The following is a 16,105-nucleotide window of genomic DNA, read 5'->3' on the forward strand; positions in this document are numbered from 1 at the left end:
GGGAAAAGGAAAGAAAGATGGAAGGAGGGAACAGATTCGTTCAAGGAAGGAAGAAGAAGGAAGGAAGGAAGGAAGGAAGGAAGGAAGGAAGGAAGGAAGGAAGGAAGAAAAACATTGTGGAAAGAAGGAAGGGAGAAAGGAAGGAAGGAGGAAGGATGGAGGAAGGGAACAGATTGGGTCAATTTGACCCAGAAGGACAGTAGGAGGGTTAAGTGTTGAACTCACTCATTAGCCTCTTCTAGAACAAGGAGACAGCTGTACCATCAGGTATATTATGCTTTCATTAATGCAGCGACAGTGGCTGCTGCTAGGATCTATGGTTTTGGTACTGACAGTAGATCATGACTTGGCCGCAACATGTCAGTGGAGTAGTGAGCAGGCAGCGGAGAGAGGAGCTTTCAGTCTCTGCTGCCATCTGCTGCTAAGAGACAGTAACACGTTTACTAAATGAATTTGAAATTAGACTTAAATGTTGTTCAGTGCTCATTTTCTGTTTTTCTGATTGAGTATTCACTTACACAAAGCAAAGCAACAACACTATAAAAACAACATGGAACATAGGCTATCTATTAGTCTGTTAAAGGAATTGGTCGGTAATTTTGAAAAATAATCTTGATACCATTTTGTGTAGAAATCTACATCTAGCAGTTGATTCTGTTAGCCCAGCATAAAGATGGGAAAAAGCTAGTCTAGTTAGCACCAAGTCCTGCTGTTTATGTGATAAGACTACATGGTTACCAGCCTTGATTACATGAAACCGCAATCTGTTATATGTTTCTACTGTATATGTAGAAAACATCAGTGAGGATAAATTTGTGACGTTAGAGCTAATAAACTTTTCTTTCGGCAAGAAAATGAATAAACATAGTTTCCCAAACATGAATGTCTTTTTAAGTAACAATCAGAGGTTTTTTCTTCAAACTTGACGAAACTCCTTTGATCCACAAGAGGGCAATATACTGTTTTCACTGGTTTAGCTGAAAAGCCCACAGCAAACCCCGGCTTTATCGAGTAAAATTGGTATTCCCTTTTGAAAAATGTGTAACATTTACATGTTATCGTTGAATTTGTCAAACTATCCCAGCAATAGTTGGACAAATAACATGCCGACCATTTAATTTTAAGGGTTAGGGTAAGTTGTACATTGACAATAAAAGTGTTGATATGGATGTGAACAGAGATCAAATTCCTTGTGTAAAGTTGATTTTATTTATTCTGATTAATAGAAGCATTTTTAGAAAATATACTCATTTTCAGGCCTGCAAAATCAGATTAAAACTGTAAGTGATCAACTGACTGACTTAAATACTAAGTGCATGATAACACATTTCTCAATCATCACCATCAGCATACACCAAAAGCATACTTACAAACACAGTTATCAAATTATATATTATCACAAATAAAAACATGATTGTTAACTGGTAGAGTTACCACAATGGCTAGTGCAGTTTTATATTCAATATTTACACCTTAATACAGTACAAACTCACTTTTAGTAGTCACAGATTGTCAGTAAAAGACAGGGAGGGGATGAGTGGACAGAGTATCTTCAACATCAAATGATTTTGTACAAATGCATAAAACAACAGCTCATGAGCATACTGGAGAGACACTTAAATATTGTGTTTGTATGAAAAGTATCTTAATGTACTGCAGGTCAGCTTCCTTTATGCCTGAGAAAAACCATAGCAAGTGCAACCAGTTAAAAACAGAAAGCATACAGTACATGCATACAGCTCAGCAACAAATGTTCCTATGGATTAAAAGAAAAAAAAAAAAAAAAGCTGCGTCAGTTGAGTCCACAGTTTTAAAAGCTCGTCTCTCTCCAGTCCTCCATGTTCAAGTCGTCTCTTCCCAGCAAATTTCTCCTGGTCCACTGGTACTGTCATAAAGCATCTCTGTTACCAAGCTGGGGGCTGTCATAACCTGAGGAAGCAAATATAATGTTAACACATGGCTTCAAAGACTAAGCAAATCAAAAAGTCACTTTAACCAGATGAAACATACTGTTGCTTCTCTCAGTTATATTGGTATAGAACAAGTATGTCCACCGAGGAGAGGAGGTGATATCAACAAATGAAATTACTTCTCAAACGTGAACTGTTCTGGATTTACACTTTAGATACTATGTCACCCAGGGGGTAACGGAGAAATGGACATCCGTCCGTTGCTGTAATTATCGTTACAATGTAACAGACTATTTGATCTGTGTGTTGCTCCTCGTCCTAATGTGACTAGTGCCTATTATTGTGTATTATTACTTAGGTGTAGCCTCAGTGGTATGTTCTTACTTAATGACGGCATTTAATGCCAGATCACTGTTTGAATATCCCACTTAGTATAGCTTCCCTATGTACGACTTGTGTTTCTCTTACTAGTGTTTAATACACGTAGACTTTGATGTTTATTATATCTTTGATATTTTTTATATATGTATTGTACTTGAAGTTTACTATGAGATTTCTATATTGCTGCTGGTCACACATTTGTATAACTTACATGGTGTTCTCATTGGTATGTGTCCATGTGTACACACACATCACAGTTATATGCTTGTGTGTGTGTGTGTGTGTGTGTGTGTGTGTGTGCCCCTGCACACATGCTTATGTTTTGCTCAGGAAGTATTTATATTTAAGATGATGTTACGCTAGAAATAACAGGACTCTTTATTATTATTGATGGGGTTTTTTTTCTTCCTTTTTTCTAGCACTTTTTTTGTCCTAAATGTTAGTATATTTTGTTTGTGCTGGTATCTGTTTCCTGTCACTCTAGTCATCACATGACCCACATCACATGATACCTAAGATGGCGTCAATGTGTATTTCTCATGTCTGGCGAAGAGCTGCTTCTGCTCGAAACGTTACGTCTTGTCTTGTGTGAATAAATGGACTGCATATTGGAGCCCTGTGGTGTGCAAGCCGCTCTACTTTCTTTTTAAAGACTAAGCACTAATGAAAACCTTTATACAGTATAAACAGTGAAAATTGTGTAATGTAAAGATGTTGCTAGCTGCAACAAACCTACAGAGGACGATCATAAAAACCTGAACTCCCTGTCATTCATGGGGATTTTAGCATGTTTTAGCGAATTCAACTCCACAAAAAGTACTTTGAATGTTGTTTCTTATAATGCTAAACCCACAGAGGATAATCACCAAATTAAATAATCACTCTTTCTTTCTGTGTTCATTTTAGTCTCTATTGAATCACTGTTTGGATTTTTCTGGTCTAGCCTTGTCCTGACCTGAACCATAGTGATGAATCAACCTCTACTTGTCCAGCACCAAACATCAGACCAGCAAAGTTAGTAGCCAGCCAATCAACATATTGGCACATTAAGCAGCTCAAGAGAATTGATATTGGACTAACATTGATCAGGTGGCAGAAAACACAGCTTTACATGAATGCTGATGTTGCTCCTTAGCTTCTGAATGTGTACACAGTTTGCCATCATTTGGTGGTGTATCATTTCTATGAAGGGATAAGATGCCCCCATGTGGCCACAAAAAAAAATCAAATGATGCAATTTCGAGTTTGACAAACTTAGTCTTCAAACTTCTGATAGGCTATTAACATTTCAGTTGGTATAGCAAACATAAATGTGATGATGTGTCTGCTGCCCTAAATACGAGGCATTTATCTGATATTTCAGTCTACCCAACAACCAACCAGACAAGGCTCAGGTTTTTCTGCCACCATTTGTGACATGTGGGCCCTTTATCATTCTCACAGTGATGGTAATTGAGTCCCCGACAACAGATTTTTGATATATAGTTCTGCATTACAGAGGTAATTGGCAGTGGTTTTGCCATGTCATTAGTGCCCCTTGAATTCCACTGCCTCAGGTTTTCATCTCCAGTGCCAAACGGCTCAGTGTAGAAAGTGATGTTGAATCAGCTAAACATGGCTGCCAATTATCTCAATAATGGAACACGATATCAAAAAGAAATCAGCTCCAATTAACAGCAGGAGTGATAAAAGGTCCTTATTTCAGAAATGATGAAGTTTTCGTCTAATAGCACACTCATCCAGGCTGTGTCAGATCCAGCTGCCAGCTGCAATGACACATATCTGGAAAACAGCCAAATTACATCTTTTAATTACGGTATGTTTTATGATCCATCTTTGGTCAACCATTTATCAAACACTGGAAAAAGTATGTATTCAATATGCAGGGCCTGACTCATCCATGTGCAGCGCTATGAAAAAGTTCACACACAGTTTAGTTTTTGCAAAAGTTACAAATTAAGACTTTTCCTCAAGCTTTTTTTTTTTTTTTTTGGTTGAATTGAATCGACTTCATTAAAGATTCATATTTTACAACTTCTTGAAAATGTTCATTAACTGTGACACAGCAGGCAATTCACTCTGAAATGATTTCTGTAGTGCAATAATTTGTCAAGTACTGTGCAAACTTTTCCTGCACCATGGCAGTCGTAACCACACATATTTACAGGAAGTGAAACAGATACATACATCTGGTCCCAGCAGGATAATCCAGAGATCTGTTTCTGTACTGGGGGAAACAGGGCTTTTTCACGGGGAATCTGCGATCTGAAGACCTCTCCAGATCGTAGGGACTGTCCTGTTCCATGCCTGAGGGAAAACGGCAGGAGACAGACACACACACACACGATGGGGTGCAGGAACTCAACAAAAAAAAAGAGGGGTTGCAGGATAAGGCAGTCAACGTGGTGCAACAGCCAGTGAGGTCTACAGGCTTGGGAGAGCATGAAACCAGACACTCATGCTGCTTTCATTTGATAAAATATAACAAAGGCCTCGCGCCATTGTTATGAATTATGGACAAAAACAGCAAGATGTGCATTTGTCGCAGATCTCCATGTGTGGAACTACACAGCATGCTTATTGTCTATGTAAGTAGCAAATACAGATAATGTGTAGAAAGCAGCAGGGATGCAGTAAACACAGAGGCAGGCATACAGTACCTATGTCAAATGAGTTGGACTTCCTGGTGTGATGTGATGTTGCTGGGAACCCATTACGGCCTTCCTCCTCATCTGAACAATCACAGTCATCATCATTATCATCATATACACTATCTTTTTTTCGCTCCATATGGCTTGAATGACATCATCAACCACACATTTTGTCTCCTTTAAAGGGATACGCCAACATTTTTTCCATGACCAGCAGATAGACACCATCCTTTCGACTGTGCGTGCAGTAAGGGAGATAGAGCCGTATCGCCTGTAATTAGCTTAGCTCAAACGCTGGAAGTGTATAGTTAGTGTTAGCCTGCCTCGTACCCGAGCCGAAATCAGCAGTCAGAAGCTGATTTCATTTTAGCTCTAAACTCTGTAAATATATCACTTTATCGGGGCGTCGCGTGGCATAGTGGTTAGAGCGGGCGCCCCATGTATAGAGGCACAGTCCTCGCTGCGGTCGGCCCCGGTTCGAGTCCCGCGTCGGGCGCCATTTGCTGCATGTCATCCCCCCTCTCTCTGCCTCCCCGTTTCCTGTCTGTCTCAACTGTACTATCTATAAAGGCATAAATGCCCAAAAAATATATATATATTTTTAGGCGAGAAAGTAGCCGTTTAGATCAGCAGTGTGTCGTTAATTTGTCTAAATACCAGCTGTTTACAATTTTGTTCGGACGAATTCGGCGCTACTCAAGCTAGCCGTTGTGACCAACGCACTTCTGGTTACTTTCACAAAATAAAACACCTGTTGCCCTTTACATACAGAAAACCATGACGATAGAATTTGTGCTTTTACTTTGAAATAGGAAGCTAACCTACCCTCGATGTAGCTAGCTTGAACCAAAATAAACCGTCTTTGCTTGAACTCTCCGTTTTGACCGATCTCATCTCATTACTGGCATTTGACCGCTCAAGATGCCTTACCGGAGAGTTTTGTCAGCGCTGAGACGAAGATCGGCCCGCCAGTTTCCGTTTAGAATTGCTGAAGAGTGTCTCTGATGACTTTAGGTGGAGGCAGGCTAACACTACCTATACACTTCCAGCGTTTGAGCTAAGCTAATTACGGGCGATACAGGCTCTATCTCCCTTGTTACTGCACGCACAGTCGAAAGGATGGTGTCTCTCTGCTGGTCATGGACTCGGGAGTGAGGCAAGACACGAAAAAAAAAAAGTTGGCGTACCCCTTTAAGTTCAGCTGTGCGTTCAAACAAGAAGATCTTGGATATTTACATGAACAGCTACTGTGATTACACACAAATATAAAGAGTTCCAAATGTAAAATATGAAACTATTTTAATAGAAAATGCATCAGTTTACAGTAGAGTTACCACTAGTTTGCTTTCCTGTGGTGTATCATTTGCTGACATGTTAGTGTACCTTGACTGGGATCGGCTGCCTCTGTCCCAGACTTGACAGGTGCCGTTGGGCTTCTTCTCTCAGTGATCCCCTCCTCTGGACCGATCGGTTGAGCTGGAGGCAAGTTCCTCTGGTCACCGGTGGGTTCTTCTCCTGGACTGACAGGTGAGGTTGCGGTAGGGCTCTTGCTGTTTTCTGGAGAGTTCTTGTCTCTTGAGAGGTCAAGACTGGGCTGAAGGTGGAACATGCAGTGATATTTGGTGATGTATAGTATCACATTATGCTGGATGAAAGTTACATTCTTCTCCTACATATACAGTATACCTTATTGGGAATAAGAGGACGCTGTCCCTCTGGTCCTCTGGCTCTCTGCTTCTCGTCACGCTTTCTTTCACTCAGCTCCTCTTCTTCCAGCCTCCCTGCCTCTTCTGGTTTAACAAAAATACAAACACAGTCTTTATAATTTACAGTCTCAACATTTCCTTCTAAATCTTAAAATATTGTGTAGCAGGGGTACGCATTTAATGTACATTCTCTCACTGTAAACTGAAGCCATGCCTTGGCAAAGGCTGAGTGATTTCCAAACACATAGCAAACTAAGAATAAATAGACATATCATGTAAAACACCAACAGTGATGGAGTGAGTCTCTGTCACATTTTCTGTACTAAACGCTTCATACAGCTTCAGAGACATATAAGCATCTGGCCATCTTTTAACATGCATAATGTACATCTGTTACAGTAATATAAGTATCATGTCTATATGCTGATGGGTTGTCTCTGACAACTCACCTTCAGCTACTGAGGAAAACACAGCAGCAGCTATTTATAATGCTTTATATTCACTGCAGTGGAGCTTTCAGTCAATCAGAGGATAAAACTTTACACGCCTGTTCTCCCTTCATTCCAACTGTCAATCTGCAGACCATTACATTGATTTCATGACGTGGCCTTTGGCTGTTGTACTGATCTTTTAATTCTCTCTGAGCCAGACTGCAGCCTGCAGCTCCTCTTGTAACTGACCAGGTTTACCTCATTACAAAGTCTAGAGTTAAGGCTAACAATGGCTCTTAATGACGGGCGCTTTCTCTGGAAAGGCCGCTGTAGTTTGGATGAGCAGACCTGTGGGTCAAATCCCTGCCCTTATACTTCATCTCTCATTAAAGTCACTTTGACAGACTTAAACTTAATGTTGTTTTGATGACGATGAGCTAACATTTAAAAATTCTGTATGTTGGCTCCCTCACTGTTTACCCAGAGATTCAAACTGTTGAAAGTGTGACAAATCTGTTACTGTTAGCCGATGTTACCAACTCATATTTTTACACTTGTTTCAGCTGCATGTAGTTTTGATAATGCATCAAGTAAAACATGTGTTTGACAGACTCACACTATCAGGAAATGTGCTACATTCTGCACTGTGACATCAGCAAAGACCTTGAGGGAAAAAAGCTCCACAGTACATCTAAACACAGCCTTTCTGTGTTTACAGTAAATCACAATGATTCTGACACAGGAGCTTCACTGTGTTTCAGTTTATTTGGCTCAGTTTTCCTAAGCAGATTCAATCTGCAAAATTCATGATGCTATATTGTAAAAGACTATAAACACTGATTGCGTCGTTTGTGTGCGCATCACATTATGTTTATCACTGAATTAAGTTTTAGAATAAAATGAGTCGACGGTATCTTTCATCACTGTTCAGTTGATGCAGTGCTGAATCCTTACAAACACCAATGAGAACAACAAAAGAAAGAGGTCAGTATTTGAAATGATGCAGGGGAAGACTGACTTTAGTTTTACTTTTCGAATATGCTGCATTACTCTATCTGTAGATAATTAACACAAAGGTCCAATTACACTTAATCCTACATGGATAAATCTGTGATTGTACATCAGGTTACTGCTTCTGCCTGCATCAAACCTAATTATCTAAAATAAAGGAGGCTATACTGAAACTGTAATGATGTGAAGTATATAACAATAAACTGCTATTTACATGTGTGCTTCACTACAGAGACTACATTATCTCTCCTTGTTGTCTCTATTACTGATGTTTATTTGAGATCACAGCAGCAGTGAAGTCATTAGATTTTATGTTCATTTGTTATTTAAGTTGTTAAATTAACTGACATGTTTTATTCAGTGCCTGTGCATTTCATAACAAGCACTGGAGCTGGTGCTGATACAGAATGACTGTGTTCTGAGGACGGAGCATGTGATGCAGTTTGTGTTCTGAGAATTCAGAGCGACAATCCAGCTGTTTGCATCGGGAGTCTTGCACAATAAAACTCTGAGCCAAAGCAATCATATCATACTTGTATAACCTCGGCTCTTGTTTTAATAACTTGCAGTACCTAGACTCTCCTGCAGGTGTCTCTGCCTCATGACGGCCAGGCTGGGCTTGGTGCTCTGTGGTGGCGGCTCTGGCCTCAGCCCACAGGGGGCCACGTTTCCACCGCCACCCGGTCTGTCCTCCTCCGTCTCCGTCCGCGAGTCTGTCAGGGGTACGATCCTCTCCTGCCTGCCCGTCTCCATCTGTCTGTCCGTCTGCTGTTTGGAGGACGCCACGTGGCCGTTGGTCCGGGTATCTGTGGGGGCATCTGAGATGGTGGTCGATCTGTCCATGTCCTGGTCTGTCCCTTTGATGTCACAGTTGCTGCTGCCATCTGAGTCCTCGATTTCTGCCCCGATGCAGCTGTACACCATGCTGACCAGGTCTGTGGACTGTACAGGGACAAAGACGAGATAAATACATAAGCAAACCATATCAGAGTCAATATTTGCATATAGGATGTACGGAGCTCTCTGGAATTCACTGCTTTGTTTGTGATGATGCACTGAATCTGTCTGGTGAAAACAGTGGTGAGAGTGAAGCATAAAATCATCAAAATGATTAAAAATGTATAACGCTCGTATTCAATTATGCCAAAATTAAATTATCCCTAATATCACAAGATGTGTCCTCACGTGTCCTCACAGGCCCTCAAGGATCAGTGAGGATCCATGATCTGTTGTTTGAGAACCAAAAGGGATTGAGAATGGCTGGAACTCCCACTGCTTGTGTGTGTGTGTGTGTGTGTGTGTGTGTGTGTGTGTGTGTGTGTGTGTGTGTGTGAGGGATTTAAAATAGGCCATATACTATATTGTACTGTACTGTAGTCCTCCACACCTCAGATAAGATAAGGCTGAGGCTGAGGCTGAGAATAGCAGGTGGTGGGCACAGCATGCAACCATGCGCTGTGTCATGTTATGTAGGACTATAGGAATTGAGAGCAGGATGCTACAGTTCAGATTCATACAGTATGAGATAGACATGAGAATAGGGATGTAGTCTTAGATAACATGTTCATTCACTTGCAGGGCCGTTGTATAGGGGAGAAAGGTGATCATTCTAGGGGCCCAACGCCCAGTGGGGCCCACAAAAACCCCAGTAGTCTAATCTTTGTATGACTGATTTATTCTGCATAAGACCCTGACTAATACTCATAGTAATGCTGCATTAGCATCAAAACAAAGTAGGCTAAATAAAAAATGATAATACATATGTAGTCTAAGAAAAAAAAAATAGAAAAGTTAGGGGGTAGGGGCCCACTTTAGTATATTCTTTCAGGGGGCCCAGAATTCCTAGCAACGGCCCTGTTCACTTGAAACAGGTTCACTTGAAACAGGAATGACGCTGTGTGTGCCTAAATGGAAGTTAAATAAACACTTCAGAAAGCTCTTGTGCTTTCAAAGGCCAAGGGTAACAAATAAGTATACTGTACAGCAGCAATCCTGGAGCTGCAAGGGGTCGAGTGTCTGCTCACAGTGATAAAAACAAACACACTCACTGCGACTGCACATCCAAAGCCGTACCTGTCTTTGGATGAGGCAGGGTGGACTGGCAGCCCTCATCCCATGCACCGGCACGCCCTGAGTCGGCCGAGGCGAGGGCATGCTCCCGTTTGCTCCGGGAACGGCGCTCTCTGGCCTCACACCATCCTTCGGGTGCTGAATCATCGAGTAGACGTTCTCTGAGGCGCTGCTGGAACAAACCGACAGAAAAGCACAAACATTTTTATGAGTCTTGACCTTGGAGGGGAGGGGAGGATGTGAATAAGTGGTGGCTGATCTGATTCGCCCTCAAATTGACTTTCATGGTTGTATTTTTAATGTGCTATAAATCACCAATCCTTTTAATTATTTTTACAATATGCAATATAAGCATGTGCTTCCTTTGTCATTAATTTGAAAATTCTGCATTAACGGACAGATTTTTGGCCCAGATACTGTTACACTTCCCACCTTCTTTCTGCGCTGCTGTAAAAAGAGACAAACCAAATGGAGTCAGAGTGTGGCCAAGTGAATGCAGCAACAAACAATCTCTTTGATTGCTTAGCAACAATCTGCAGGTAAAAACTACAAAACACTGTAAACTGTTTTTAGAACGCCTTTTCTATCTATATCTTTGTAGCCTTCGGATGACTCATCTGTTCTTTTATTCTTCTCTTCCAGACTGCTGTGAAACTTGGCTTCTGTTGAAGTGTGTAACTCCTGTGCCACAGCCAGGCTGTTAACCAGCAGAGGTGGATGCATCACCAAGTTTTACTCAAGCCACAGTTCCTTTAAGTTTAATTCGCAACCACTTCTGCTAGCTGGAGCACACACACACAGAGAGAGAGTACAGTAGCTCCCACCGAGTGCCTTCTCCTTCCCATTTTGTCCAACTGTGCACCTCCCTTTAATGGGCGAGTGCCTACTGACTGCTATATTTTCCCTTCGGTTACTAATCTTTGTAATTACACATTGCACTTTTCCCCCTTTTGCCGTACTGCTGTGTGGTTTTACGTTTTCAGCTATGGTGCCGTTATGCAAGAGCACCTTCAATGTATTCAGTGTCGTAAATTCAGCAAAGGGAAACAGTTGGGGATGGCAAAATATTTTCTCCCATTGAAATATTTATGAAGCTGTGAAGTGACGTTAATGCCCGGCCCTGGATTAATTTAACAGCCATCTCATTCTGTGCCTCTGTGCACTTAAATGTTACTTCCACTCCCTCCATCCACTCAGCACGTACTCCGAGTCCTGGTTAGAGATGGTGGAGTTGCGGTTCTTGCGAAAGCCGGAGAAAATGGACAACATGCTGCGTCTTTTCTTCCTCCGCAGTGACTGGGCCTGGTGGAGGGAGGACAACTGGCTGGAAGGGAGAAAGAGGGGAGGGAAGAAAGGTGGAGAGATGGTTAGTGGCAATACTAAATGGATATATAAAGAGGTACATAACGGTAGGATCATGACAGAGGTCATTTTTTTCCCACGGGGTTGTAGGCACTGTTAAGGCAATCAGCGTCCAACCATTATTAACCAGTCTTATGTCATCTCAGTGTAATCAGCTGACTACAGTGTGTGGATTATATTACTTATCCTAATGAACCATTTGATGTTAACAGACACGCAGATGGTTTAACATATCTGACAGAAGGTGAAGTGTTTGCTGCATCAGTGAACCTTTTTTATGCACTGTTGCTGGTCGGCATTAAGCACACATTCCCATCCAGACTTTTTAACTGTTTGAGGTCCATCATTTCCATGTGGCTGGAGTGAACTTGGTGTTGTACAGCTCAGAGGCGAAAGCTTATGAGCCATTTCTGGGGATCTTAATAAGTACACTGTACTTTTGCTCTCTGTCGATTGGACCACTTTGTGACTTTGTGACATGCCAGGCTACAAGATGAGACTGTTGTTCACTCATGACGGAATATGGACACATGTGCAGACGCACACATAATCTGTATGTACTGTCTAGAGCTGGACTTCAGCTCTGTATACTACCTACTGTTGTAACATGTTATGTCAAAATGTCATAAGTAAAAGAATGTTATGTCAAAATGTAAAAAGCAAAAGACAAGAAAATATTATGATGAAGATTTTATTCTGTGGGTAATGAGGGGGGACTAGACAAGCTTTTGCTTCTCCCGCTTTCCCTTTCGGCCATGTGTATTGTATTATTTGAACTAAGATGAAGTGTGATGATGATGATTTAATTGACATGCCAAATTTCTTATTTCTGAGGTACGTTTAATGTAACTCCTCAATATTCACCAATTACAATATAGTTGCACTCTTTTTATCCTGGAATCTGTGTATATATATTACCAGTCTCTATATATTTCTGTTTGATTGATTGTTTTCGTTGTGTGGCTTTGTATTGTGGTATCGTCGTCTTTATTGTTGTTGTTGTCCTTTATATTATTTTATGTATGTTATTTGTGTATACATTATGTCTAATTTGTAATTATGTTTTCTTGAGTCTTTGTTGTCTAGAATTGTGTATGTGTATGTAAATATATATATACACTGTATATATAGTTGCACTGTAGTGTACAGTAGTTTATCAATAGAGATTTTTGTGGCTTATCTACAGATAACCTTAAGCTGGAGAAGCTCTGGTTGTTGGTGATATTGACACATGGATCAAGTACTGTTCCATCACTAAGAATTTTCATTATAAGAATTAGCAAGCTTTACAGAAGCTCACAGACGACAGCCTATTTACAAATATCTATATAACATTTCCTGTCCTTGCACAAAATATATAAATATAAGCACTTCCAATGTCTGTGTGGGGCCAGACAGGTTACTGTTGAATGGGTTTTTACAGATTTGCTACTAAAAGCAGAGAAGCCTTGATAAGAATGTGAGGCTGTAGGTTCATAAAGAGACCTACAAGCACTCTTTTGAATAAATACATTCAGGAAACAGTGACACCAGCTGCTTTAAAGTAACCCAAAGAAATGAAATCTTTATTAGGACCACACTGCTAAATACTGGTTTACTGGAGTTGTGCTGAATATTTTATATTTGCCATGAACTTTCACACCAAGAGCCACTGTAAAACAGTCTGAGGATAGATTAGTCATTTTAATGAGAGCAAAGGCATTGAAAAGTGGCTAAACGCACAAAATATGACTGACGCCTTTATGGTGTACTGTAAAATATACAGCTGAAGCTAATTACTGTGTGAAACAAACGTGAAGTTTATGTTGATGTTGTGTTTCTCTGATATGCAATTACTTTGCCAAAGAAGCTGACAGTAAGTACCGTGTCTAATACAGAGAAAGACTCAGCATGACCACTGTGTGGCTCCAAGGAAATTAAGTTGGAAAGAGGAGGCTGGGCTGTGACAGTAAACAAAATGATTTAGTCTACGTAATGGAATATGTTCCAGGTATTGAACAAATAGAAGTATAAATTAGGCCTCAATTCAGTGTAAATGGAACCTCTCCACAACATTTGCGCCCCAGTGCTCCAGGGGCTCGCTGTTCAGTTATACTTGATCACATAAAATATCAGGAGAGGGGGGGAAAGAACTATAGAAGGGAAAATCTAATAGTCCGGTCTTAAAGTACATTACATTATATTTATTACTCTTTGCAGATGCTTTTGTCCAAAGCAACAGAGGGATGACACTCAAGCTTCAGTACAGGAGGAGGCCTTAGTGCTAAGTAGGAAATCTGTTCTATAGACAAAGGGAAAGAAGAACAAGTAATGCACACTAAGTGCAGGTTAGACATGTTAGGGTGAGTCTTAAAGAGCCTGTTGAACACAGAGAAGGAGCTGCTCAGATAGTATTAAATCAATCTTTCCACCATCAGGGATCCAGGGACTGAGATTCAGATCGTATTAGTGCTTGCTGGCACAATAGTGGGAGATATAGCTTGGAGGATCTTGGTAGGAATCAGGTCTGTATGCAGTGGACAGCTGACAAGTCAAGAGTTTTGACAGCTGGCTCTCAGTGAGAAGGGAAGGAAGTCCTGCGCCATTGACTGGAGGAGGCAGAAGAACATGTAATAAGACTGCTGCATATTTTGGGCTTGCAGATGCCCTGCCCATCAGAAAGAGGCCAGACCATGGAGAGTGACCAGAAGTGGTCATCTCTGAGTGGTTCAGACAGCTGGCCTTTACAGGAAGAGACAACTATATCAGGGTAGAGGTTTGTGTCTGATGGAAAAGTGGCACTTTGAACATGGAAAATTGTTTCTAGGAGTCTGTGGTAATGCTACTCCTCTCATTGTGAAAAGCAGTTTTTAGTAGCACTGACACTGGAGGAGAGGAAAAATGGGAGCAATGATAACCCATGAGATCAGGACAAAGCCCCGTCTTATGGAGGTGTATAATAATATACTGCTATTTCTGCTTCAGCAAATTCACAGGTGCCATTATCAGGTTGTTTTCACCTTGGGAGTCGGTGTGTGTGCGTGCATTTACATCTCCATCTCATGATTGTAAGTTAGCATCTTGTAATTATGTGGACAGATTGGAATTAAGAAATTGTCTTATTCTATGTGTCATCTCTACCTGAATGAATTTACAGTTCTTATTCACCTGCATTGTTTTGGATGATAATTTCACTCTGATAATCATATTATTTTAATTGCAAGAAAATTGTCTCATCATTAAGAGATGATTATGTCATACTAATTAGAACCGTCAGTTATAATTACACAATTCAAGTTCAGTGTTCACACTTCTTTGAGCTTTGCTGAAAGTTCAGCTCACGCGCACATTCAAATTAACTAGCTGAGCTCATGTTCATTTATTCAGTGTTTTTTGATGGGCTGCTGCAAGTTATTCTTGTTCAGGAGAACCTCCTTCTAATCTACCATCCCCAACGCTCCGTCACTGACACTTCCCCAGACTACATGAATTAGTACACAGTGCTACAGAATTAAAAACAGCTTTGTTTGAGTTTCCCCTCAGTCAGCTGCTTGGTACTAGCCAGCAACAGCGGTGCATGATCCCCCCTGCATGACCGACCATCCACACAGCATCTCACACGCTTTGTTTGAATCTCTCTGCCAGTCACCTTCCAGGTTCTGTAAAACACAGTTGTTCTTCTTTCCTTGGATGTTTTTTTGGCAGTCGGCGTACAGCGTTTCACTGTATCACTTCCACGCTGGTGTGAGAGCTTGCTAAGTTGTAAGACCTTACGATACTCATGTTCACATTCATTAGTTGTGTGACCACCCCTGGGCTCCTCTTAGGTTTTGGCATCATTTTACTATTCTGTCTTCTGCCTGTAGCTGCCAGCTTTTGTCTCTCTGTTCCCATCTGCAGACACGTCAAGTTTCAGATTTGGATGTGTCCTAGGTTAATTCTTATTGCTTAGTTCTGCACCTTCTACTTGATGCACACCACACATTACTAATTTTATTGACTGCCACATCGAAGGCTCAGAAGATTTAATTTTCCATCTTAATTTTGTTTCATTTGGTTTAATTAAAACATTTTTTATTAATGTTAACCATGGCATGTCTCCCTTTTGATGTGGCCACTTTAGCCAGTCGCTAATTAATGTGTTCAGTTAACCGTTAATCAAAAACCTGAGAGCAAATTTCATTAATTGTACTACTTCATATTTAGCTGGCTTCAACCTTTTTAGATGCTGAAGAATAAACCCTCATGTTTCACATTTATTTTCAGCTTTGTATGTGTGTCATCCTCACATCCCACCAATGAGTAGATATTATCTCCTTTAAAGGGATATGCCAACATTTTTTTTTTCGTGTCTTGCCTCACTCCTGAGTCCATGACAAGCAGATAGACACCATCCTTTTGACTTTGCATGCAGTAACAAGGGAGATACGGGCAGAGCTGGCGCACCGCTAATTAGCTTAGCTCAAACGCTGGAAGTGTATACGTAGATAGTGTTAGCCTGCCTCCACCTAAAGTCATCAGAGAAACTCTTAAGCAACTCTAAACTGAAACCGGCGGGCCGATCTTGGTCTCAGAGCTGACAAAACTCTCCGGTAAGGCATCTT

The 16,105-nt window shown here is 41.0% G+C and overlaps 1 protein-coding gene across 9 annotated transcripts in view; it reads right to left on the reverse strand.

Annotated features, from left to right (window-relative positions):
• Positions 1-1,186: 1,186 nt before the first annotated feature.
• The window catches only part of carmil3 (capping protein regulator and myosin 1 linker 3), a 108,971-nt gene continuing 94,052 nt past the window's right edge, over positions 1,187-16,105 (reverse strand). For 4 of the 9 annotated variants that reach the window (XM_085804909.1, XM_085804907.1, XM_085804908.1 and 1 more), the window contains 5 exons: positions 11,365-11,484; positions 10,164-10,329; positions 8,663-9,032; positions 6,629-6,732; positions 6,204-6,536 (listed from right to left, as the gene is read on the reverse strand). In XM_085804909.1, coding sequence (XP_085661035.1) covers positions 6,279-6,536; positions 6,629-6,732; positions 8,663-9,032; positions 10,164-10,329; positions 11,365-11,484 — 1,018 coding nt within the window. In that variant the 3' untranslated portion in view covers positions 6,204-6,278. Of the gene's footprint in view, positions 1,930-4,478; positions 4,599-4,951; positions 5,024-6,203; positions 6,537-6,628; positions 6,733-8,662; positions 9,033-10,163; positions 10,333-11,364; positions 11,485-16,105 lie in introns of those variants that run through there. The other 5 variants (XM_085804911.1, XM_085804910.1, XM_085804906.1 and 2 more) reach the window with 3 other exon arrangements.

The sequence above is a fragment of the Trachurus japonicus genome, chromosome 17 (assembly GCF_045865225.1).
Source record: "Trachurus japonicus isolate A0001 chromosome 17, Traja_1.0".
Taxonomy (NCBI): domain Eukaryota; kingdom Metazoa; phylum Chordata; class Actinopteri; order Carangiformes; family Carangidae; genus Trachurus; species Trachurus japonicus.